Here is a 22,585-nt window from a genome sequence, read left to right on the forward strand (position 1 = left end):
ATGGTGGGTGCTATAAATATGTCCATTTTACAGATTACAAAGTTGAGGCCCAGAGATTTATAAAATAAATCTATCCATCAGGAGGCACCAAGGACAGCCAGAACTGACAACAACCAGGTGCATGGTGAGGTGAAGGGTTATTTCCATTCAACCACAGCTTTCTCCCTAGGGGTATATCTGGGGAAGGCCTCCAGGAAGGAGGGCTGGATGTGAGCAGGCAGCAAAGCAGGGCTGAGATGGCTGCATTCTCATTTGTCCTAACTTGGCTTTATTCATCTGTGCTGTTCGCTAGAAAACTCCTTCTAAGAGACAGCTCTGGGCCAAGCACCAAGCTGGGTGTGGGAGGTAGATATAAGTGCGCTGGTTCCTGCCCTCAGAGAGGTGCAGTTAGACAGACTCAGATAAGTACACAGAGTTACAACACCAAGTTGTGAGAGAGATAAGCTTAGGGAGGGAGGGAGCCGGTCCTGGGGGCGCATTCATCCAGTCTGGCGGTGAGAGGTGGTCCTCCCACCTCCTTGAACACCTCCCTCCTTGCCCTTTGTCCTCCTGCTCCTTGTGCTGTGCATGGAATGTGTACTATTGCTTTCCTCCTCTTTGAAAGCAACAGCTGATTGCCCCCTGATCCTGGCTCCGTGCCAAAGGTGAGTAGCAGTATTGATGACTTCATCAATATGCTGGGATTTGCACATAAAACAGCTGTTCTGCTATTGGGGATGCTTTTCCTCTTTTTGTCTGACAAGCTCCTGGGCACTATTTACGAATATGTGGGCAGAGTGTAGGGAAGCCACGAAAGATAGCCTCGGCCCCAAGGCTAGTGATAGAGGGGCACAGTTTGCTGTCTCTAAGCCCGAAGGGGCAAGGGAAGGAACCGGAACTGGAACCTGGTGAGAGAGCTGTGACTACGCTCCTGGACTGTGCAGGCAGGGAGCCAGGGGAACAGAGGCTGACTTCACTCCCCTTCTTCCTGCCAGTCCCCTGCCAATGCCAGCCATTGGCAGTACCCACTAGAACTCAACTGGAAGCAGAGGGCAAGGGGCTGGAGGTGCAGTCCATATAAGTCCATATAAGTCAGTCCATATAAGTCAGCCTCCTGGGGCACAGAGCAGAGTGAAAAAGGGTACAGGGTTCATGTAAAACTGCATGGTATTCAGCACAAGCACTTCTCAATCAATGTTACAGGCTGAACGACGTCCCTCCAAAATTCATACGTTCAAGTCCTAACCCCCAGTACCTCAGGGTGTGACTGTGTTTGGCGATAGAGTCTTTAAAGAGTTTTTAAGTGAAAATGAAGCCATTAGGTTAAGCCCGAACCCATGGTGACTGGTGTCAGAAGAAGAGGACACAGACACATACAGAAGGAAGATCACGTGAAGACACAAGAAGACAGCTTTCTCCAAGCCGACGAGCGAGGCCTCAGAAGAAACCGTCCCTGCCAACATCTTGATCTCAGACTTCTAGCTTCCAGAATTGTGAGCAAATAAATTTCTGTTGTTTCTGCCACCCAGTCGGTAGCAGTTGGTTATTGCAGCCCTAGCAAATGAATGCAACTAACAAGCTATTCTGCACGTAACTCATCAATTATGAATTGCTTCTCTGTCTCCCCCACTGGACGGTCAACTTCTTCAGGACTCAGCACAGGGTCAGACAGATGCTTAAATGTTTGTGGGATAAGTGGGTCACTGAACAAGAAAATAAAACAATAAGGCAATCTATGAAATATCATCAAAATGCTGCCGTCCCAGGAGGCAATCAGTGGTTTACAGGACAGGACAGCAACAGTGATGCTGTAACAGCCCTCAGACTTGTGAATCACGAGGGCTCATTGTGTGCACTGTGATTAGTGCTTTTTAAGAAGGATCACTTTCACTCTTGCACAAGCCATGCGGAGAGTGGGTATTGCCATCCACATTTTAACATGTGGGAAAACAGAGGCTTAAAAAGTGATGCCACTTGCCCAGGATGACACGATTCGTGGCACATCTACAGTGTAATGCGGTGGGACTACAGTGGGGCCGAGTGGCATCATGGAAGGAATATGGCCTTTTGGAGAATTCACAAGTTCTATTTCCTTATCTGGAAGATTGACAGGACATTACGTCAGGTGGTTGAACAATTGAATGAGATAATCCAGGTCCCTGGTGCAGTGTGCATGGCATGAGTGTATCAGCTCCTTGCAACCTTGACAGGCTGTGGTGAGAAGCAAGCAAGCCTCTACTACCTGCCCCCACCTGCCCAACAGCTCCCTCCTATATTGTGAATGAACACCCCCTGGGGTGTGCACTTCCTGTTGTAGGCTCAGAAGTTTTCCAGTCCATCTTGTTTCCACATTTCCATGGCCCCCCTACTCCACCCACCAACATTCTGCTCTCTCAGCCACAAAAGCATTAGCTATGATACTGGAGGGGAAACTTTAAAGGCCAGAAGAGAAGGGACTTCCCCAAAAAAGATCAAGAGATAAAATTCCTGCCTTGAAATTCCTCCCCCCCCACCCCCAATGAGGGTTTAGGTCTTTGACTCCCCTCCTTGAACTTGGAATAAACCCTTCTAATTCTTTAGCAGAGGTAACTGCAGTGGCCTATTGGGACAGGCCCAAGTGGGAGAAGGGAAGTGTGTCTGTGGTCTGTGTTGGCAACTAGCTCTGACTTGGCCAGAATTAGAAACTTGTTATGAGGTCTGGGAAGACTATATTTAGCTGGAAGCGCATTTGTTCTCCTAGAGCAAAGTCTTCTGGACCATCCTAGCCCTAGGAGGTTGGAGCCTCCACACACTTGGCCCAGCCCGAGAGCTGTGCTCTCTCTCTTCCCTTTTCCAGAGGGCCCTGAGGCAGCTGTGACACCCACCTACCAGTTTAGCCCCGGGCCTCAAGTCACCCTGTCCCTTTCTCCTGGGGCCAGTTTTGCCTGACCTATTCCTTACATGGTCTCCAGCTTGAAACATAGCTATGGAGGCACTGTGGGGTTCTGGAAAGGGCCCAGGCTAGGCTGAAAGCCTGGCTCTGTCAGTTACCTATCAGACAAGTTACTTAAGCCCCTGGGGCTTCACTTTCTAATCTACAAAGAAGATAATAATAGCTACCTGGTGGGTAGGTGTGTGGATTGAGTGAGATAACACAAACAAGCAGTAACTGCTCATCACACATTCCTTTCCTTCTCCTCACCAGCCTCCCACAGAGCAGGAGAACTCTTGGATGAGTTGGCACGCTTTCTTGCTGACAAAGATAATGGGCTCCTGGGAGACATTTTGTGTGCATGTGATTCAAAACACTGGACTAAAAAGTTCAAATATAAATACAAACTCTTTATAGGTTAAACTCTTGAGGGATAAATAATTCTCCCTTCCCCACCTGCGATTTCACTGGAGATAACCAATGTTCACCACCTGGTGTGTCCTTCCACAAGTTTCCATCCTCATACAAACACAAATGCATACACTGTAAATTGTTTTCTTTTTTAACAGGTTAGGGTACCACTAAAGGCATTTCTCTGCAACTTTCTTTTTCATTTAAGTCACGGGCATTCATATGCATTAACCCGTTTATTTTAATAGCTGCATAGGGTTCTGTAGAATATGTGAACCATACTTTTCCAGCCATTTGCCATTAGACATTTATTTATTATTATTTTTTGGCCACTACAAACAATGCTGCAATGATTATCCTTGCACAAATAGCCTCACGAAATTGTGCTTTAATTTCTATGGGGATACTTTATCCGAAGTATGACTATTGGGCCAAAGGTAGCCCTGAGAAGTTACTCTCCCAAGATTTTTGGGTTTCCTTTCTCGGAATTTATTCCGGGCACTTTCACTTTTCAAGTTCCAAGGAGGAGCTAGCCAGCGACGCCTCCCGGGGAGAAAACACTAGTTGCCTGCAGCATCCCTATTAGAGCGTATGCAGATGGTGCTCCAGGGCCCAAGGGTTTAGTGGGGAGCGCTGTCACCCTGGGCAAGTGACTGGCTGCTCCTCCCCAGGCCTTCGGTTTCCTTCTGCGTAGTCTGTGGCTCCAACCAAGAGTAGGCGCAGTCGGGGCCTAGTGCTGATGACCTCCGGGCTGGCTCCCCCAGGACGTGGGCTGCGCCTCCCTCTTCGCTCCCCGTCATCTGTCCTCCGCGCCGCCCCACCTTCTCGAGAAGTTGGCTCAGTGAAGCCAGAGAGGGTAAAGCAACCACCATAATGAATCCCTCTCCTAGACCGGTCATTTATTGCTCCTGCCGGGCTCTGGCTCCCTCCTTTGCGGCTCGGCTATCGATTGTTCCGGTCTGAACCTGGCCAGCGGCCGAGGAGCGCGCCAGTTCGGCCCATCCTTTACTTCTGCCTGGCTCCGCTCTCCCTTCGGGGCTGTGCTAGATCCTCGGCTCGGCTAGCAACTTACTCCCCCTGTGCCTGCCGCGGGCACTTCCGGTTCCTGTAGCCAGTAACGGTGCTGGGTCGGAGGTGCTGGCCATGGCGGGCACCCGGCTGGAAACCGTGGGCAGTATTTTCTCGCGGTGAGTACTCGGAGCCGGGGTGCGCTGAGGATGCTCCCGGGAGGGGGCTCTCGGCAAGTCCCGCCCTTTCTTGGGTGGGTGTGAGCGGGGTGAGACTTTCTCCGGGGTGCAGTGTCTGAGCCGGGGAAGGCTGTCTTGGGCTTTCTCCTGCTACTGAATAGTGCTTGACATCACTCCTTGAACTTCTTATCTTTCACGTTCAAGATTGCACCTCTCCCCCTCCTCGAGTGGAGGTCTCTAGGAAGAGGAAAGGAGGAAGCAGCGAATGGCTTGGGTGGTCCGTCTTTGCGTTTTCCTTGATGGGACGGGAATGGGGCGGAGGCCGGGAGGAGCGGTGGGATGCAGAGAAGATAGAAGGACCTAATCGCTGAGCATCGTTAGGTTGGTGACGAATATGAAAGTCGCTCATTGTGGGTGGGAAACACCCCTGTTCTGCCCTCCTTCCGGTGCTGTCTTGCGGATTCCGTGATCCCGTCGATGTCCCAGCTGTGGCTAGACTGAATCAGGGGCTTAGACGAGCTGTTGTAACTGCCTTTCCTTCTTTTCCTTCCGTAAGGACGCGGGACCTGATTCGGGCTGGGGTTCTGAAGGAGAAGCCCCTCTGGTTTGACATATATAACGCCTTTCCCCCGCTGAGGGAGCCGGTCTTCCGAAGGCCCCGCCTGCGATATGGCAAAGCCAAAGCTCCCGTGCAGGACATTTTCTACCACGAGGATCTAATTAGAGCGTGAGTGCGAAGCCCACATGGTGGACAGGAGGCAGCAGAGCTGCGGAAGGAAAGGTTTGACTAGCAGTTGGGTAACTTAGGAAAATAGGAATTGAGTCGGGGCTTGCCCTGCAGAGAAGATCTTGTAAATCTAGCCAAATTAGGGAATCAGTGCACTCCACCGTGTGAGGGAAATAGAAGTTCTGAGAAATCTGGAGTCCAGTAATTGACTGATCATTGCAATTATAGCTACCTGTTTCTGTGCATCTGTTTTTCAGCAGGCAGGATGCTAAGCCCTTAACAAACATTATCTCATTTAGGCCTTAACTCTAACCCTGCAACGTCGGTATCCTCTCCATTTTAGTCATGAGGACTCTGCAGCTTAAGGATGTCAGCTCACTGGGAGTTCACTGACTAAGCCCTTTCCCTCAAATACTGATGTCGCTTAGTGTTCAGTATCTAGAATCTATACGGTTTCTTTTCTCTAAAATGTTAAGGTCAGAGTTTGTGCTTAATTGAAGTTAATACACATCCCTTATCCTTACCCCTCTTCCTGGATGTAAGAAAACAGAATTTATAAATTAATTATGTTCTCTGTTGAGGTTCAGGCACCTGTCATTTGAGGAATCTTTTTTTTGTTCTTTTTCACAACACTCCTTTGAGGTAGGAGAACAAGTATGTTCTTCACTACTTGAAACTTTTCAGGGTTGGACACAAGATTTTTGAAGCATTAAATATTTCTTCAGCACTTTTCTGCCCAAGTCCATTGGATGCACTTGGTCAGGATGCTTTCCAGGTTCATTTCTACATTAAGACCATTTGTACTTCAGTGTGGACAGCATTTGGAACGGGCTGATAGGTCATTAGACAATGTGGAATGTTTTATAGCTCTTTCTTTTATTACTATTAATGCCAAAATAATAACACCTTGTATTTTAATAGTTTTTTGAATCATTGTTGCTTTTTTTGGTGTGTTTTATATTTTTAAGAACTTATAACAACAAAATAAATTTCAGATGTATCAAAACCTAAATGGAAATAGTGAAATCATAAAAGTACTAGAAGAAGACATGAGAGAATTTTTAAAATAGTCTGAGGAAGGCCTTTCTAAGGATGACATAAATCCCAGGAGCCATAAGTGAAAACATCAAAGTTTTCTGCACAAAAAAATTACCGTAAGCAAAATCAAAAGTTAGCTAATATACTGGGGAAAAAATTTGCAACACATATGACAAAGGGCTATTTATACTGCTATAAAGTTTGCTTATAAGTCAGTAAGAAAAAGACCAAGTGGGAAAATTGGCAAAGAACATGGACAGTTCAGAGAAAAGGATGTTCATTTTTTTTTAGACATGGTAAGATGTTCAGTTTGTTTCATGAGAAAAGCACAACTACTGTGATTATAATTTTTCACATATCAAATTGACAAAGATCAAAAAGTTGGAAATTATAATTTGGTCAGGGTATGGGGAAGTAGGCACTCTCATACATTACTGGTGTGAGTGTAAATTGGCACAGCTGCTGCAGAAAGCATTTTGGCAATTTGGAAGGCCAAATTACAAATATATATACCTTGTTCCAATAATACCACTTTTATGAATTCATTCCACAGCTTTATTTGCACAGTTCAGTAGAAATTAAAGGTAATCACTGCAGCACTGTCAAGAGTAGCAAGAGACTGGAAACAAAGTACATGCACTGCTGGTTTTAAATGATTCCTAAGAAATATTAAGTAAAAAAGGCAAGGTGTAGAATAGTGTTTACTTGGGGTTAAACATTGTGGCTGGAGACAGGGAATGATAGATGCATATATACTTGTATATTAGAATTTTCCTGGGGATACACAGGAAACTAGTTAGGGTTACTTCCTGGGATGGGAACTGAGGGTGTTGGGGTACAGCAGTGGGGAAGAATGTTACTTTTCACTGGATACCTTTGTGTAACATTTGATGTATTTACCATGCTTGTGCATTACTTATTTAAAAACAAAAATGAAAACTGTTAGGCCCAGGCTATGTAGGTCACGTTATACATGTTTCCTGAGGGCCTAGCAGTTATTCTTTATTCTATTCTTGGCGGCGATGTATAATTGGAGATTTATATTGTGTTGTTTGTATTTCCCAGGAAATTTTATTCAGCCTATGGATCTGGTCAAAAAGCTTTTGATCTGTTCAATCCAAACTTTAAGTCTACCTGTCAACGGTAAGCCATGTTATAAGTCTTGGGTGACTTTTTGTTTGTTTTTTAAAGGATTTAGTTATCAGTTTGAGGAGTTTTGTTGAATTCCACTTGAGGAGGGAAAAAACTGTTCCTATGGAAAGATCTGTTAAAGGAATGCTTGCTACTGTGTAATACCATGTCTTGACACCTCTCGGTATATACACCTAAGATGTGACTCCTTGGAATTCCAGGTTTGTGGAGAAGTACATTGAGCTACAGAAACTTGGAGAAACAGACGAAGAGAAGTTATTTGTGGAAACAGGGAAGGCTTTATTGGCAGAAGGTGTCATTTTAAGACGAGTAGGAGAAGCAAGAGCTGTGAGTATTTTATTAAATAGTATTTTATTTATTAGGATTAGTTGTCTGTTTGTCAGAGGTGAAAGGAAAGCTTGGTTTTTTTCCTACAACCTTGACTTATGTTCCTAAACTCCAGGTCAAATAGTCTTAGATGGAATATACTGGAATTTTGTGGTAATGACTTGAGACTTGGAACAAGTGGATTGTCATTAGAGCTTTTGAAATTGTGCTTCTCTGGAGATTCTTATCATGTTTATTGTTTGTTATAACAGAATTTGACCTGAAATACTAACGTTAAATTTTTGACTCCGTGATAGAATGTGTCTAAGTCATATAGCCTCAGCCAGTTATTTGAGTGAAAGTGATAGCATCTGTGTGACGTACTTTTTTTGTCTGGTTTTCTAAGCAACAGGAAGGTAGTCACGCTTCCTGGAAATCCGAACCCACGGGTGTCAAACCTCAAACTGTGTTGGAAAAAAACCAGCCTCTGAAAGGAGTTCCACAGGACCAGCATTTGGAGGCACCTGAAGAACAGTCGAAAGGTCTCTCACCTCCCTGAAGAGCTTGTATACCATGTATCCTGACATCCAAACTGTATTCACTAGATGAATATTGAACTGTTTTTAACAGCTGAGCTGTGTAAATGTTTCTGGATCTCTAAGGCATTATATTTGCCTTCTTTTAGTTCTGATTCCTAGGTTGTCATAAAGCTCAGTATCATGGTTTGAAAGAAGCAGTTATGTGAACTTTGATGTTAGGGTGGTATTAAATAAAGAATTCCCTAGCTGCTTATAAAGTAAATTTACTTTAAAATTGTAAATAGCATGAGGAAACCTTTATAAGTATTGTTTGAATGAGACTCATGCTGAGGAGGTTTGCTTGGCTTTTGGTGTTAACACGTGGGCTGGTTACACTTGGTTCTCTGGTATGTTTCTCTTCTCTGGATCCACCAGACTTGCACTTGCACATGTAATGTGACCCTTCGTCCGCTGTTTCTGTCTGCAAATAATCTTTGTACTTTTTGCTGTAGAATATTGATCTTCAACTTGAGAGGCCAAAATGACTTGTGCTTTGCGGCAAGAGTGGGGACCCATCATTGATGACAGCCAAAGGTCAAAACTATATGAATTGAATGTGCTAGAGACAGTTAGCCTAGGCCTGCACATGGTAGGCTGCTCAGTAAAGATTTGTTGAATAAATGATTACATCCAGCTAAAGACTGAATCGGGGTAACCTCTCTGTAGGTAACTGTATTGCCAAGAGAGGGCCAGCTAATTTAGTTGATGGCTCTCCTTTCGCATCCACCTGCCTTCCTGGTGTCCAGGTGTGCTTATTGACTGTCCTTGCTGACTGTCCTGCTTTCTTTATTTCTGTAGTTTTATTACGTAAATAAAATGTTCCTCTGAGATTGTAGCCTTTGTATTTGCGATTTTTAGTTGCTAATAATAAGCTGCTTCATAAATCCCTTATTTTAAAACTCGTGTAGCCCTTCTACCCTATGTTCTTTGTGTACAGTCTCTTCCGTCTCCTGGTAGACTGAGGGTGGGGCACACATCTCACAGCCTGTACACCTCTGTGCACCTTCCCAGGGGTGCTCACACAATGGTAAGTGAGTGAGTACATGCGGCAAAAGCAGTTCTCAGCTATGCTGTTTCTCTCTCCCCCCTGCCCCCCTTATCACTGTTTTACCATTCCTCTTTTTGGGGGACTGCTTTACTTTTAGATGGGGAAGTAAATTTCACCCATTCAGCAATATTAGGCAGCCATTAGGTTCCAAATGCTGGGCCAGTACAGTGTTTGGAGGAGGGTTTAAGCAGGTAGAGGACACAGTTCTGTTCTCAGAGGCACAATTGGGGTCACCTGTTACCTCTCTAAACTGTGTGTTTCCGAGGTTTAAAAGGCAGTTTCTTTGTCATAGTGAAGAGATTTTTAAAAAGCTATTTGTTGCATAATTCTTACAAAAATGTATAAATGCACATGGTTCATGATATAAAGGTGAAAAGCCAGTCTCCCTTCTACCCCTGGCCCCCCAGCCACCCATTTTCCCTCCCAGGAGGTCACCACTATCACCGTTTCCTTTCCAGAAATATTTTGGGCATATATACGGGTACACTATGTGTACTGTTCTGTACCTTGTTTTCCTACTTACTATGTCTCAGAGATCCTTTGTGTGGACACATAGTGATTTAATCAGCGCCCAGCTGACAAAAGTGTTTTTTTCTATATTTTCTTGTGCTGCAAATGGGCTGGTGTAGCTGTGGGTGTATTCCTAGCAGTGGTATTGCTGGGTCAAGGAATAGCTCATCTTCAATTCTGATATTATCCGCCATAGAGACTGTGCTGGACGGTTTACCTAACGTTCAAGCCTCAAGGCCCTTCTCGAATCGCTTTCGGACTGCACTCATGTGCTTCGCTGCATGCAGTTGGCACACCTGGTCCCCTGTGTGTGCTCCTGCCTGATTTACCCTGGTCTTCCATTCTGGAGAGGTAACTGTCCTCTCCCACTTCAGAGTGTAAACAAGGACAGAAATTCTTATTTATCTCCACTGAAGCATTAAGCAGCCTTTCAGGACTAGACCCGCCATGTGGGTTGGCTGAGCTGAAGCCGAGGAAGGCACAGAGGAAGGCCTGTGTCCAGGTTACAGTGACGTTTGCATAAGACAAGCCTAAAGATCTGGATTCTAGTTCTGGTGACTCCAGTGTTTGCTGGTGTGGCCTCATGCCTGTCACAATCTCAGACTGCAATGCAACATAGGAATAATCTTTTCCTCTGGGGCTTCCATTTAGTCTTGTGAGAATTGAGATAATGCAAAGCTCACTTGTAATGTATGCGACAGGAGCTTTTATTACTCTTAAGTAGTAGTGGAACACAGATTTCGATAGGATGGGGTCTGATCGTGGTAGCCTCTGTAACTACACTGTAGTTTGACCGGGTGTAAGAAAGTTTGAGCAGGGAAGTAAATCATGAAAGCAGGGTCAGGTGGAAGGAAGATTTGCCCAATGTGATACAAAGATGGTAGTTGGGGGAGTGGGAAGGAGAGAGGGAAGAGGAGACACGTTGGAGAGACTTCGGTCTCTCAGCAGCCATTCCAGTTGGAGATAGAGGTTCCAAGATGACAAACCCAAGTGACCAGACCAATAGGAGCTTCTCTAACAAGACAGCAAGGTGGGGATGAGAGCTTCGGTTTTTAACATACTGAGTTAGAGGTGATGGTGCAATGTCCAGTGGCAGACAGAGATACGGTTTAGGTGTATGGGAGAAGGGGAGGAAATCTCTAGCGCAGGGTAAGCGTTGGAACCAGGAGAATGACTGAGCTCTCCCAGGGGAGTGTAGAAGGACCCAGACGTTGGGGGCTGAGCCAGGTGAATGCTCTCAGTTAAAGGACAGGAGGAACAAGAAAGTCAGCAAAGGAAAACAGGTCTTGCATCTTCCAACACCTAAATCGCGAGGCCCATAAGTGGTTGGATTCACCAGATTTCATAGCGTTCTTTCTTTGCTTTTGTTGGGTAGACGTGATCCTTAATCATGTGCCCTTAAAAGGCAAGCCCACTTCTTCTTGTAATTTTGTATAATATTTAGTGTTGGGTTCTTGGATAATGAAAGTGGTATTACAGAAAATCTGTGCCTCCAAGCGATTCTTAATTTTGTTAAAATGATTCTCTAAATAAATGATGGCTTGCCGGTTAAAAATGTTCAATGGAGTCTTTTTTTTAAACAGAGTCGTTCCAGTGGGATGATAAGATTTTCTCTGAGGCTAGCACTGGTACCTGCCTCTTGTCTTGGGAATCCAGACAAGGCACACCAGAATTGTGCGGCCTCATCCATCTTTCTTGGCTCTCAGCTATGACCAAGCCTGACTCAGAACTGAGCTGGCCGTTTTCCTGACTACATAGGAGCTAGGGTATATGACATGGCTTTGACAGTGTAAGCAAGCTGGCCTCAGCCAGAGGACTGAGGAGCTAGGAACAAGGGAAGATGAGTTGGGTATGTGTGGGGAGGGTGATGTCATTCTTTTGTTTCTGGCCTCTATGTTCCTGAGCGCTATTCTAGAACAGACAAAAGGTGGAGGACTGGCTGGCTGGGTTAGTCTTGTGTTTTGGGTCTTTGACGGTACTCAGTGAGATGGATGCCTGAGCAGGTTCAGTGAGCAACTTGGTTGAGGTCACCTTGGCTGGTGGAGGAAGGGCACCTGCTCTCCTGTGGAAAAGACAGGAAATGGCTTTCATGTCACTCCTAGGGTAGCGCTCAGTGTGGTGGGCAGGTCTCTGATTGGATGATTCCAGTACTGGAACAGTTTCTGTGGAGATGCTGAGCCAGACAAGTGGTTATTGCTGCAGCACGAAAATCAGGAGGTTGCTAGGGGAAGGCAAAGGAGGCAGGAAGTTAAGTGTTATGTCCCCTATAAAATGTTGCTGCCACTGGCCTCCCTCCATCTGTGCAGATTACAGAGAGAGGATTTTTGTTGAATTCTAGCTGACAATGAAATTACATTTTGAGTCTAGTTTTGCCCCCGATGGATGCTTTTCTTGGACTGGAACTGAAATGTCAGTCACCTGACCTTCTAGTGGCTCAGTTCTTTTAATTAAAAGATGGTTCTAAGCAACATCCAGCAGTGGTCTCTTTATTATTTATCAAGCATTTTCCTTCCAGCAGTTAGTGAAAGGTCAGTGGCTTCAACAGATGCTTTGTTTTTGGTGAGCAGCTTAGATGAAAAAGATATACAATCAATCCCTTCTCCCTCCTGTTTGCTCATGGGCAGGACACTGTTTAATAGTCATTGTGGCATTTAGGATCGCAGGCCTCTGAAACATGCAGAAAAGTGCATGTGCATCCCTCGCTACTGAACATTTCTCCCAAAGTAAACATCACGTTGTGATTATGCTTAATGATGAGATATTGATTGTTTGAAAATGTCACCGCCTGGGACCATTGGCCCCAGCACCACTAGATGGCGCTGCACTCTCATGCTGTTCACAATACTTTTTATTTCTTTGCCTCTGGGTACCTTGCCTTTCAAGGTTGGCGAGTGCCCTTGTAAAATAATGTTCTGGCTGAGATTTTGGAAGCTGAGGTCCTGGGGTGCCTGGGATAGGGTAAAGATGGGAGCAGTTAGGCCGCAGGACAAATGACAAAGGCAGGGGTTAGAACGGGAGGTGGTGGTGGAACCAGCACTGTTTACACCATAATAGCAGGAGAGAAAGGAGCTGAGCCCCTGGAGACTCTGCCCAGAGCAGTGTTTTCTTACCTTCTCCCGTCAATGACACATCTGTGAATTTGCTGTGGAGACAGAGGGAGAGAACAGTGCGGGCAGCGAGGCAGTGGGGAGTGTGGAAAAACCCCAGGTCTTGGAGAGACAGACCTGGGTTTGAAACTCTGATCAGTTGCTTTGTCTCGTGACATCAGGTGAGTTAGTGAATAACTTGAGCCTCAATTTCCTTATCTGTAAAACTAGAACACTACCATCTACCTCCTCATAGTTACGTGGCTTCAATGAGAGCATGAACCAAGTTCTTGGCATCTCTGCCCTCAGCTTGGAAGGCGCCCAGCAGCTGTTGCTTCTCACGGGGGCGGAGACGAATGTGCATTAGATTAAAATGGAGAAGAAACGTAAACATGGCATTGTGTACCTTTTCACCAGCCGCTTGTTTAACCACTTTTTTCAACCCCTTCCCCTAGTAGTTTCTCCTTTCTGTTCTTCAAACCTTCTAGCACCAAATCAGTCAATCAATCAATTATTTAAAAAAAAAAAAGACAAAGGAGGAAACCAAAGACCGTCTTGGGAACTTGTTCGTTAGTGGAACTTACAAGTGCTGGTAGCTTTCACTGAAAAACTTGCTTTTATTTATTAATAGTTATTTCTGAGGCAGATTGTGTGTGTGTGTGTGTGTGTGTGTGTAGAAACCAGTATCTTGATGACATTGCTTTTGTCTCTTTCCTTCCTTATTGATGCTCCCGCTGCCCTCCTTGTGGTAAACTTTTCTCCTTTCTTTCTCCCCTCTGTGCTCTAGATTGTGGAGGGAAGCCAGAGGGTCAATACCTAGAGATCCAACAAAGAAAACGGGTCCAATGTCAGAGACCTTGTTCCTGAGGCTCTGAGTTGCCCACCATTTGAGGCGGGAGTTTCTAGAACTATGGTCTTCCTAGTAAAAGGCAGTGGGGATGCCAGGCCTGAAATGGCGAGTGGGATGGGAGACAGGTCTTGAGGGCGAGAAAGATCTGTTCCTGTCTTTCCCGCTGTCCTGTATGTTCTCACTCCATTTGACCTGGTTGGTCTGCAGGTAGGTGGTGGGACCCCTCTGCTTCTGGAGTGCTGGGCCAGAGAGCAGAAGAGCAGAGGCTGCCAGCCAGGCATGTTACAGAGGAAGAGATCTGGCCGCTTTCCTCTCTAGGTCTCAATTGAAAGAACCGGGTTCAGATCCTGGCGTGGCCATTGCCTGTGTGACCATGGCTTTGGGCAAGTCCCTTAACTCTTCTGAGCCACACTGAGTCCCAGCACAGAGTCTGAAGCCTAATGGATCTTTGGAAGTGTATTTGTTGAGTGAATGAATAAACAAAGGAATGATTTTTCCCATCTAAAACATGGGGATAAATAATCTGCAGCAAGTACGTTTTGGGGTACAGAACCCAAATGAGATGCTGGTTGTTTGTGGCAGAACTTTGTAAACTCTCAAGACTTCTACAGTTACTCAAAATAAAGATGTAGGGATGAAGAAAATGGCTGTGGAGCTGCCAGTGCTCGGTTTCCCCTAGAAGGAGAGCAGGGCCAGGGGCTGTGGACTCAGGGGAGGTGTAGTAGCAAGCCAAGATGACTGGTCTAGTCTCTGCCTGCCACCGAATTCTGCAGGAAATGCCGGGTTGTTTTTCAATCCCGCTCCTGGGGTGCCCAGTTTAACCCTAAGCATGCTCAGGATTATCTCTTGAATATAAAACACGAAGAGAGGACGATCCTGAACTTTATTACCAGCTTCCCTTGACTCCCGCCAGGTGAGGTGAAATGGCCCTGCTCCATCTCAGCAGCAGGTCATGGCCTCTCGCCCTCCTGGAGCTTATCCTTTTCCTCAGGCCTGGCTGCCCCTTGGGACCCATTCCCCTGCCCTTGCATATATGTCACTTTGGTTCCTCAAGCCTTCTGGCCCCCTATGGATATGATATAACTCAAGGGACACTGGCTTGTGTTACCACTGCTGCTGGACTCAGCACAGGCAGGGTCCCCCTTTTCAGACTACGGAGAGGGAGGACTCCGAGCCCTGACGAAGTCTGGCTCACCTCAGTGAGCCCCTGAGCCCCGTCTCCTGGTGTCCCTGTCTAGCCACACTCATGGGGCTCTTGAGGTTAGAACAAGAGGCAGTCATCTTAATCCCAGAAAAATTCCAATTTAAATCCTAACAAGACAAAACCCATCTTTGGCAACCCTGCCACATCCCTAACTTTCCCTCTTTGGGATGTGAGAGAAGAGAAAGGGGCCGTGTGAGACCGGCCAGATGGGTGGGAGGGGTCTCGTAACCTGAGCTGCAGGCAGATAAAGGACATCAGAATACCGGAATGTGTACCTCGGGTCCTGCAGCCGCGTCTCTCCTGGTTTTCTGGGCAACTCACCTCCAATACAGCATGTTCTCAAGATTTATTCCTTTCCTTTTGATTATTGAAGTGCCTAGACTGGCTTCTTAAAAGAACCACTTTGAATACCTGTAAAGTCAAGAAGGTCAAATTTAGGAACATCTCATCTGCAGGACTTAGTTCCCCTGAGTTGTCGGCCACTTGTAATTAATATTAATGAAAGATAGATGACAGATGCTTACTGCTCAGCTAACACATGCATTGCTAAGCCCCAAAGGGGTTATTTTAAGATCTAAAGGACTTCAATGTACTTCACTGTCACGTTGAACAGAATAAAACTTTCAGGGTATAATCAAGATTGCTTATATATGAGAACTCAGTGACCCATAGGCAATGTCTGCATTAAACAAAAAAGAACTGAGTGTTCCATCATTGCTTACTGACATTTAAAAATAACTCTTTTAGCCCCACACTGAGGCGGACAATGGATGGGACAGGAGATGGAGCACTGGCAAGGCTCCTGGAGACCCCAGCCCGGCTCCAGCTCACCCACTAATCGGTCACGTGACTTGGAACGCTGTTACATCTTTCTAGCCATTTGTAAAATAAGGGGCTTGACCTATAAGACCTCCGAAGTCCTATTCTTTGGGTCTGCAAGTCCAAGAAGAGCTGCAAAGATGGGGAGAACAAGCACATTCCAAGACTTATTGCATACTTATTTAAAATCTTCTCATGTTTTAAACTTTAATTATGGAAACACTCCTAAAGGTAGAATAGAATGATCCTCTAGATGTTCATTATGTAGACTTAACCATTATTAATATTTTGCCATATTTGCTCATCTATATTTTTCCTAAAGGATTATAAAGCAAGTCCAGACATGACTTCCCACCCAAGCCTTCAGCCTGCTTCTCTGAAAAAGAAAACCTTGTACATCAACACAATACCGTTACTAAGCTTCACAAAATGGTAATTAAGATAGTAAAGAACAATTCTTTACTATCACCTAATAACCAGTCCATATTCAAATTGCCCCTAGTCTCCTGAACAGGCTCTCCACCTCCTCCTACCTCAGGCCTGTCCCTGGGGCCAGCCACTGTTAATCATTTCTGTTTTAGTGCTTCTGGTGGTTGCCTTCACACAAATAATCAGTTTATGCCACCACTGCTTGCTTTACCAACAGCAGTCATTGTTTCTTGGCTTTCTGCTAGGGCGCATGAGGGTTTGGCTCACTGAGATTCTTCCTACCTTCCGTGGTGGTATATTTCCACTTGAATGCCTTTGTGTGTAACAACACTTAACTAAGGTTCTGTTTGGGGTTGAATTGTGTCCCCCAAAAGATATGTTGAAATTCTAATGGCTGGTGCCTGTGAACGTGACCTTATTTGGCAATCGGGTCTTCGCAGATGTCATCAAATTAAGATGAGGTCATGCTGGATTAAGATGGGCCCTCAATCCAGTGACTAGAGTCCTTGTAGGGAGAGAGATTTGGAAGCAGACACACACAAAGAGGGAGGACAGCTAAGTGAAGACAGAGGCAGTGATTGGACTGAACAGCTACAGAAGCTCCCCCTTGTATGCGGGGGTACATTCCGAGACCCCCAGTGGATGCCTGAAACCATGGATAGTATCAAACCCTATATATGCTATGTTTATGGATAGTATCAAACCCTATATATGCTATGTTTCTCTATATATATATACCCATGACAAAGTATAACTTATAAATTAGGCACAGTAAGATATTAACAACACCTACTACTAATAAAATAGAACAATTATAACATACTATAATAAAAGTTATGTAAACGTGGCATTATTAAGTAAAATCAGGGTTACTTTTGAGCATAAGCGCTGTGATTCCCACAATAGTCGATCTGATAATCCTGATTTCAGACTTCGGGCCTCCAGAACTGTGAAAGAATAAATTACTGTTGTTTTAAGCCACTCAATTTGTGGTAATTTGTTATGGCAACCCTAGGAAACTAATATAGTTCCTCTGCCTTTGGAGCATTACTACAAGGGAAAAACTCGATTTTCTACCTTCTATGTAGGAAAAATCCAGTCCTTTCCTACTGTGTGTTTCTTCCCTGTGAGTCTCCTTTACTAACATAAAACACTTTCCTTTCAGTCACCAAATGTGTATGTGTGTGTGGGGGTGCGTTTTCCCCACAGCAAGCAATTCTCTGTGACACCAGCTGGGTATCCTACAATTTAATTCAGTTCTGACCTACCTACCTGGAGATAATGTCAGATCTCATAGGTTAAGGGCTCAGTCCCACAAGACAGCCCCCCACCCCCAAATACACACACACACACACACACACACACACACACACACACTCTTTAGGTGCCAGTTGCGAGGCTCCTGACTGACTGGCTATATAGATCAGAGGTTCCAACAACCCCTCCTTGGTTTCGATTAATTTGCTCGAGCAGCTCACAGAACTCAGGGAACCACTTACGTTTATCAGTTTATTAAAGGATATTATAAAAGCTACACATGAACACCCAGATGGAAGAGATCTGTGGGGCAAGGTCTGTGGGAATGGGCGCGGAGCTCCTCTACCCTGTCCAGGTGTGCTGCTCTCCCAGCACCTTCAAGGGCTTCAGGAGCCCTGTGTCAGGAGTTGGGGGCAGAGGCCAATATACATTTCTTATTACACATCACACTTACATCAAATACTTACGCCTCCATTTCTTCTTCCATCAACTACCTCTTGACTCCCTACCTGGTAAGATGAGGGTAACAACCAAACGTTGAAACCGACAGCCGGAGGGACACAGGGTCCAGGCAGAGTGATCATAAGCAGCACAAGACAGAGGCTGGGTGCCTGATCCCAGGGCCAGAACTGCTCCATCTTCTAAGCCTGGAGAGCGTTTTGAAGGTGTGTCCACAGCTCTGGGCCCCAGAACAGGAGCAGGAGTTTGAGGGCATCCTGCCCAGAGTTCAGGTTACCTCATGCCTCTCCAGGCACCAGCCCCAGGATCTGCCTGCTTTCCCCTTGCTTCACACAGTCCTCTGAAAATGTCTCAGATACTGGCCATAGTGAAGCGTCCCTCATAGAGAAGCTTCTTCTGAGTCCTGCTGTGACAGTAAGCCACTGGCATGCATTGGGAGAAGCTCGGAAGTGGTTGGATGATGCTCCCTTTTTATTGTATTTTTCCTGTAGTCATGTTATTACCCACCTTTCCCACTATGAAGACCATGGGAAAGGTTTCTTTCATATCGTTTTTTTTGGGGGGTTGGGGGTAATATTGGGGAACAGTGAACTGAACAGGGCCCATCAGCTCCAAGTTCTCTGCTCCAAGTCCAGTCACCATTTTCAATCTTTAGTTGCAGGGGGTGCAGCCCACCATCCCATGAGGGAATTGAACTGGCAACCTTGTTGTTACGAGCTTGTGCTCTAACTAACTGAGCCATCTGGCCGCCCCTCTTTCACATCGTAATTCAAAGAAAACCTGTGCTACTTCTGAGCAACTGGGATGGTTTACTTTCACGGTCTTGGCAAATCTGGTATCTTAGCTTCCCTCTTAGCTTTAGCTGTGAGGAAATTCAGAGTTAAATTTACAGTTATGTGCCGCTCTGATATAGGAGATTATGATGGAATTCGCTTTGATTATTGTGAAATAGTTCATTACAGAGAATACAGACATTACAGAGAATATGTAACAAACACCCACGTACCCACCACCCAATGTCAGATGTAAAACTTAATACAAATGGAGCCCTCTGGGTACCTAGTCCTGATCGCATTTTCCCTCTTCCTCACCCCTGTGGTGCATATCTGCCTGGACTTGGTGTTTATCCTTCCCATTTAAAAAACAGTAATTTTCCTCCAAATATTTGCCTCTGTCACCAACGTACAGTATATTGTTTTCCATGGTTTAAAACATCGTATAAGTGATTTCATAGTACTTGTATCCCTCTGTAATTTGTTCTTTTTACTCAAGAATGTTACTTAGAGCTTATCTGTGTTTGACACATGCAGCTCTAGTTAATTCGTTATTCCCTGCTGTATCGTATTCTACTATAAGACTAAACAAATAACTAGGTAGTGTTTAAGAGCATCGCCCCGGGGCCAGAGTACCAGGGCTCAAACCCTAGCTCTGCCACTTACTAGTTCTGTGACATTGGGCAGATTACTTAACCTCTCCGTGCCTCACTTTCCTCATTTCTAAAATGGGGCTGATGCTAGCACGTACCTCATAGAGTTGATGTAAAGATTACATGATTTCATAGATGTAAAGCATTTGAAACATGCCTGGCACAGTGTGTATGCTATTTAAGAGCTGGCTCTCATTGTTATATATTTATCAACCTGTTGGTGGGCATTTAAGTTTCCAGTTTTTTGCTGTCTCGAGGATGTTGTGTGCAGAGAACATTATTATACCTATTTCTTTGTGCATGCGTATAAGAAAGAGTTCCTCCAAGCAAGGGCATACACCTAGGAGTGGGATTGTGAGGCTGTAGGGTGCGCCCATCCTTAGCTTTCTGGGTGATGCCAAGTTGCTTTCTAGAATGGTTGTGCTGATTTATACTCTCGCCTGGATGCAGAAGGGTGCCCATTGCTCCCACCCTGGCCCATTCTTGGGGGTGTTTTTGTGTAGTACTTTTGCTTAAACTTTGTTTGATCTTTCTTTCCCTTTGCGCAAATGTCCCCAGCTACTTATTTTTATCCTAGTACGTATTTCTCTAAGCATTCCTTGGTCCCTTCACTTTCCTTTTTCTTATGAATGAAGCAGGATTTAAATACCCCAAAATTAGGGCCCTAGGAATGAAGAGCAAAATACACAGGGGCTGCCTGCTATGCCAGCCCTGGTCCTACAGGTTTCCTGGCTCTCAGGATTTGTGCAGATTGCTATTAGTCGTGGCTACCACTTGCTGAGTGCTTCCTATGTGATAGGTGTTCTACATGCAGTATCTTGTTCAATCTCACAGCAACCCCATGGAATAGGACCATCATTCCCAGAACCTTGATCCCAACGAGGTGGTCTGATGCCAGAGTCTACGTTCTTCACCAGGGCCTCCTACAGGCCTGCTACTTGGTGAGGTGACTCAGACGGCACCTTGCACAACTCTAGGGGGCACCATTTGCACAGACTACAATGTGATGGCACCCCTTTGAGTCATTCAGTGCAGTGGCCCTGACCTTCTGCTAAGTAAGAACTTAAAGAAATGCTTTCTACCTATTTGACAGGCTGCGAGGGGTAGACCCCACTGCACAAGGAGGGTCTTTTCTGCTTTGGATTTATAGGCCTTTCTTAAGGTCATGGTTCTTTATGTTTTAAAAGCCTATCGGCAGGAGAGCCCTCCCACCTATATAAACATTTATGTAGGAAGGGAGAGCCCAGCAGGGGCCTCACGCGCTGACACCAACCATGTAAGGCATGGACTCAGCCACTGCTTGTGGCTTTCCCCTTGGCCCCCATGGACTTATTGAGCAATATATTATGAGTGTGCCTCACTCTGATGATGTGTTATGGATAAATCATTAAGGAGGCAGCTCACTGCGGTGATGTATTGGTGTAATAGATCATCAGAGTGAAGTCTTCTGCTGGCATACGGGCTGGCTCAAAGGGTGGTGTCATTCAGGGAAGAATTAGCCCAGCAGCAGATCTGGCTTAATTACAGGATAAAAGGTTCGTGAATGATAGGCTGCAGGCTGCGGCACCAGCATTTTGATTCTTGATGTAAAAATATAATTGGGCTTCCTGAGAGAATTTTTGATGATTTTCAAACAGCCTCCGCTTTATCGCAACAGCACCACTTGCTATGTGGCTGCAGGGGTATCTCCAGGCCTTCTCCACGTCTGAATTATTGTCATCCTTTCAATGTGTAGTCACAGGACAAGTTAAGGGAGATAAAATCCAGGAGGCCTGTCTTTAAGGCCTTCAGAATGACGTCCTTAGCAACTGAACCATCAGAATTGAGTGATTTATTGAAATCCTCATTAACTAAGGCCATTAACTCGACTAGATCTGTGTTCACGTGTGGGGAGGGGGGCAGTCCGGTGGGGGTGTGTGAGGCCATCAGCATCTTAGGAATAATCATCATCGTCATGTTTATCAGACACTTAACATTGTGCTAAAGGCGTCACATGTGTTATTTAATCTCATTTAATCCATATGACAACATTGTGAGACTGGCATTATTATTATTATTATTATTCTCATTTTCCAGATGAGAAAACCAGCCAAGAGCTGGCATTATTGCCCAAGGTTGCACAGCTGCTCAATGGCAGAGCCAGTGAGCCTGATGCTGGGGTGACTCTTCCCTCCCGCCCCAGAGCCCCCATTCCTTTGAGGACCTTAAACCAGTGCTTCTGTGAACTGCAGACCTCACTGAGCACAGTTGAAGATGTGTTCGTGGAAAAATTGATTGTGTTGTTTTAAGACACAAAAATCACACTTCAGGTATTAGTAGAGTCCCAAATTTGGTCTGAGTCGATTATTTCTTGAGAAGCTTATAGGATGAGATTTCCCAGCAATGGAGGGCTAAACTCTTTGAGCCAACTCTCCCACTGGAGACAACTATGTTTTTTAAAAACTTGTATTTATTTAAGTGTGTTTTTCCAGGACCCATCAGCTCCAAGTCAAGTAGTTGTTTTAATCTAGTTGTGGAGGATGCAGCTCACAGTGGCCCAGGTGGGGATCGAACCGGCAACCTTGTTAAGAGCACCGCGCTCTAACCAACTGAGCTAACCAGCTACCCCGGAGATAATGATTAAAGCTGCATAAAATATTTTTTGATATCTTCTTAAGTAGTATTAAATTGCTGACAAGACAGCAGAAAAATGACTCGGTCAACAGAGATGAAAGAATAGGAAGCAGAGAGGTGAATGAACCCTGGGGCCCCTTTTGCCCTGGGGGCTACTGATCCTGTAGCCCACTGGGCAGAGACGATAGAATGGAAGCCAGGAGCCAGCCCAAGGAGAGGAGCCCCTCTCCACAGTAAGCTGGGATCCCCAGATGAAGGTGACCCCATTCTCAGGTGAGGGTGACCTGGAAGTGGAGCAATCTTCATGCAGAATTACATCCCGGGTTCCAATTACCCAGATTGTCGCAGTCCAGGAAATCCCAGGCCTGGGATTTGGTTTAAGGTTGGCCCAGACTGATATGGCTCCAACACATTAGGGAAGAAGATCTCTGGGTTATAGGCACTTTTGCATTAGGCCTCATAGTTTTCCTATAAAGAATTTTTTAAATACTGGGTTATGGTCAATGATAATCAGGCACACAAAGAAACCCAACTCCGTGAGGAGAACCGGCAAAAAAACAGGCAATACAAGCAGATCTATAAAGACTTTAGATAT

At 45.4% G+C, this 22,585-nt stretch overlaps 1 protein-coding gene and 1 long non-coding RNA gene across 3 annotated transcripts; one reads left to right on the plus strand and one right to left on the minus strand.

Annotated features, from left to right (window-relative positions):
* The first annotated feature begins 4,334 nt into the window (after positions 1-4,334).
* MRPS23 (mitochondrial ribosomal protein S23) lies at positions 4,335-9,124 on the plus strand. The gene is made up of 5 exons (XM_033089762.1): positions 4,335-4,488; positions 5,045-5,215; positions 7,319-7,396; positions 7,606-7,732; positions 8,118-9,124. The coding sequence occupies exons 1-5, from the start codon at positions 4,445-4,447 to the stop codon at positions 8,268-8,270; spliced, it is 573 nt and encodes a 190-aa protein (XP_032945653.1). The 5' UTR covers positions 4,335-4,444; the 3' UTR covers positions 8,271-9,124.
* On the minus strand, positions 8,352-18,134 carry LOC117013063 (uncharacterized). 2 transcript variants are annotated; one of them, XR_004421272.1, is made up of 3 exons: positions 18,002-18,134; positions 15,309-15,398; positions 8,352-12,068 (listed from the first exon to the last, which is right to left on the minus strand). It is a non-coding gene; the product is annotated as an uncharacterized LOC117013063 (long non-coding RNA). The 2 variants fall into 2 exon arrangements; XR_004421271.1 differs by lacking the exon at positions 8,352-12,068 and adding an exon at positions 13,582-13,749.
* Between the last annotated feature and the right edge of the window lie 4,451 nt (positions 18,135-22,585).

The sequence above is a fragment of the Rhinolophus ferrumequinum genome, chromosome 21, assembly GCF_004115265.2.
Source record: "Rhinolophus ferrumequinum isolate MPI-CBG mRhiFer1 chromosome 21, mRhiFer1_v1.p, whole genome shotgun sequence".
In the NCBI taxonomy this organism is placed as follows: Eukaryota; Metazoa; Chordata; class Mammalia; order Chiroptera; family Rhinolophidae; genus Rhinolophus; species Rhinolophus ferrumequinum.

Coding starts and splice junctions, on each gene's coding strand:
- MRPS23 (XM_033089762.1), top strand. CDS start 4,445: ATGGCGGGCACCCGGCTGGAAACCGTGGGCAGTATTTTCTCGCG. Junction 4,489..5,044: donor GTGGGCAGTATTTTCTCGCG/GTGAGTACTCGG, acceptor TCCTTCCGTAAG/GACGCGGGACCTGATTCGGG. Junction 7,397..7,605: donor TTTAAGTCTACCTGTCAACG/GTAAGCCATGTT, acceptor TTGGAATTCCAG/GTTTGTGGAGAAGTACATTG.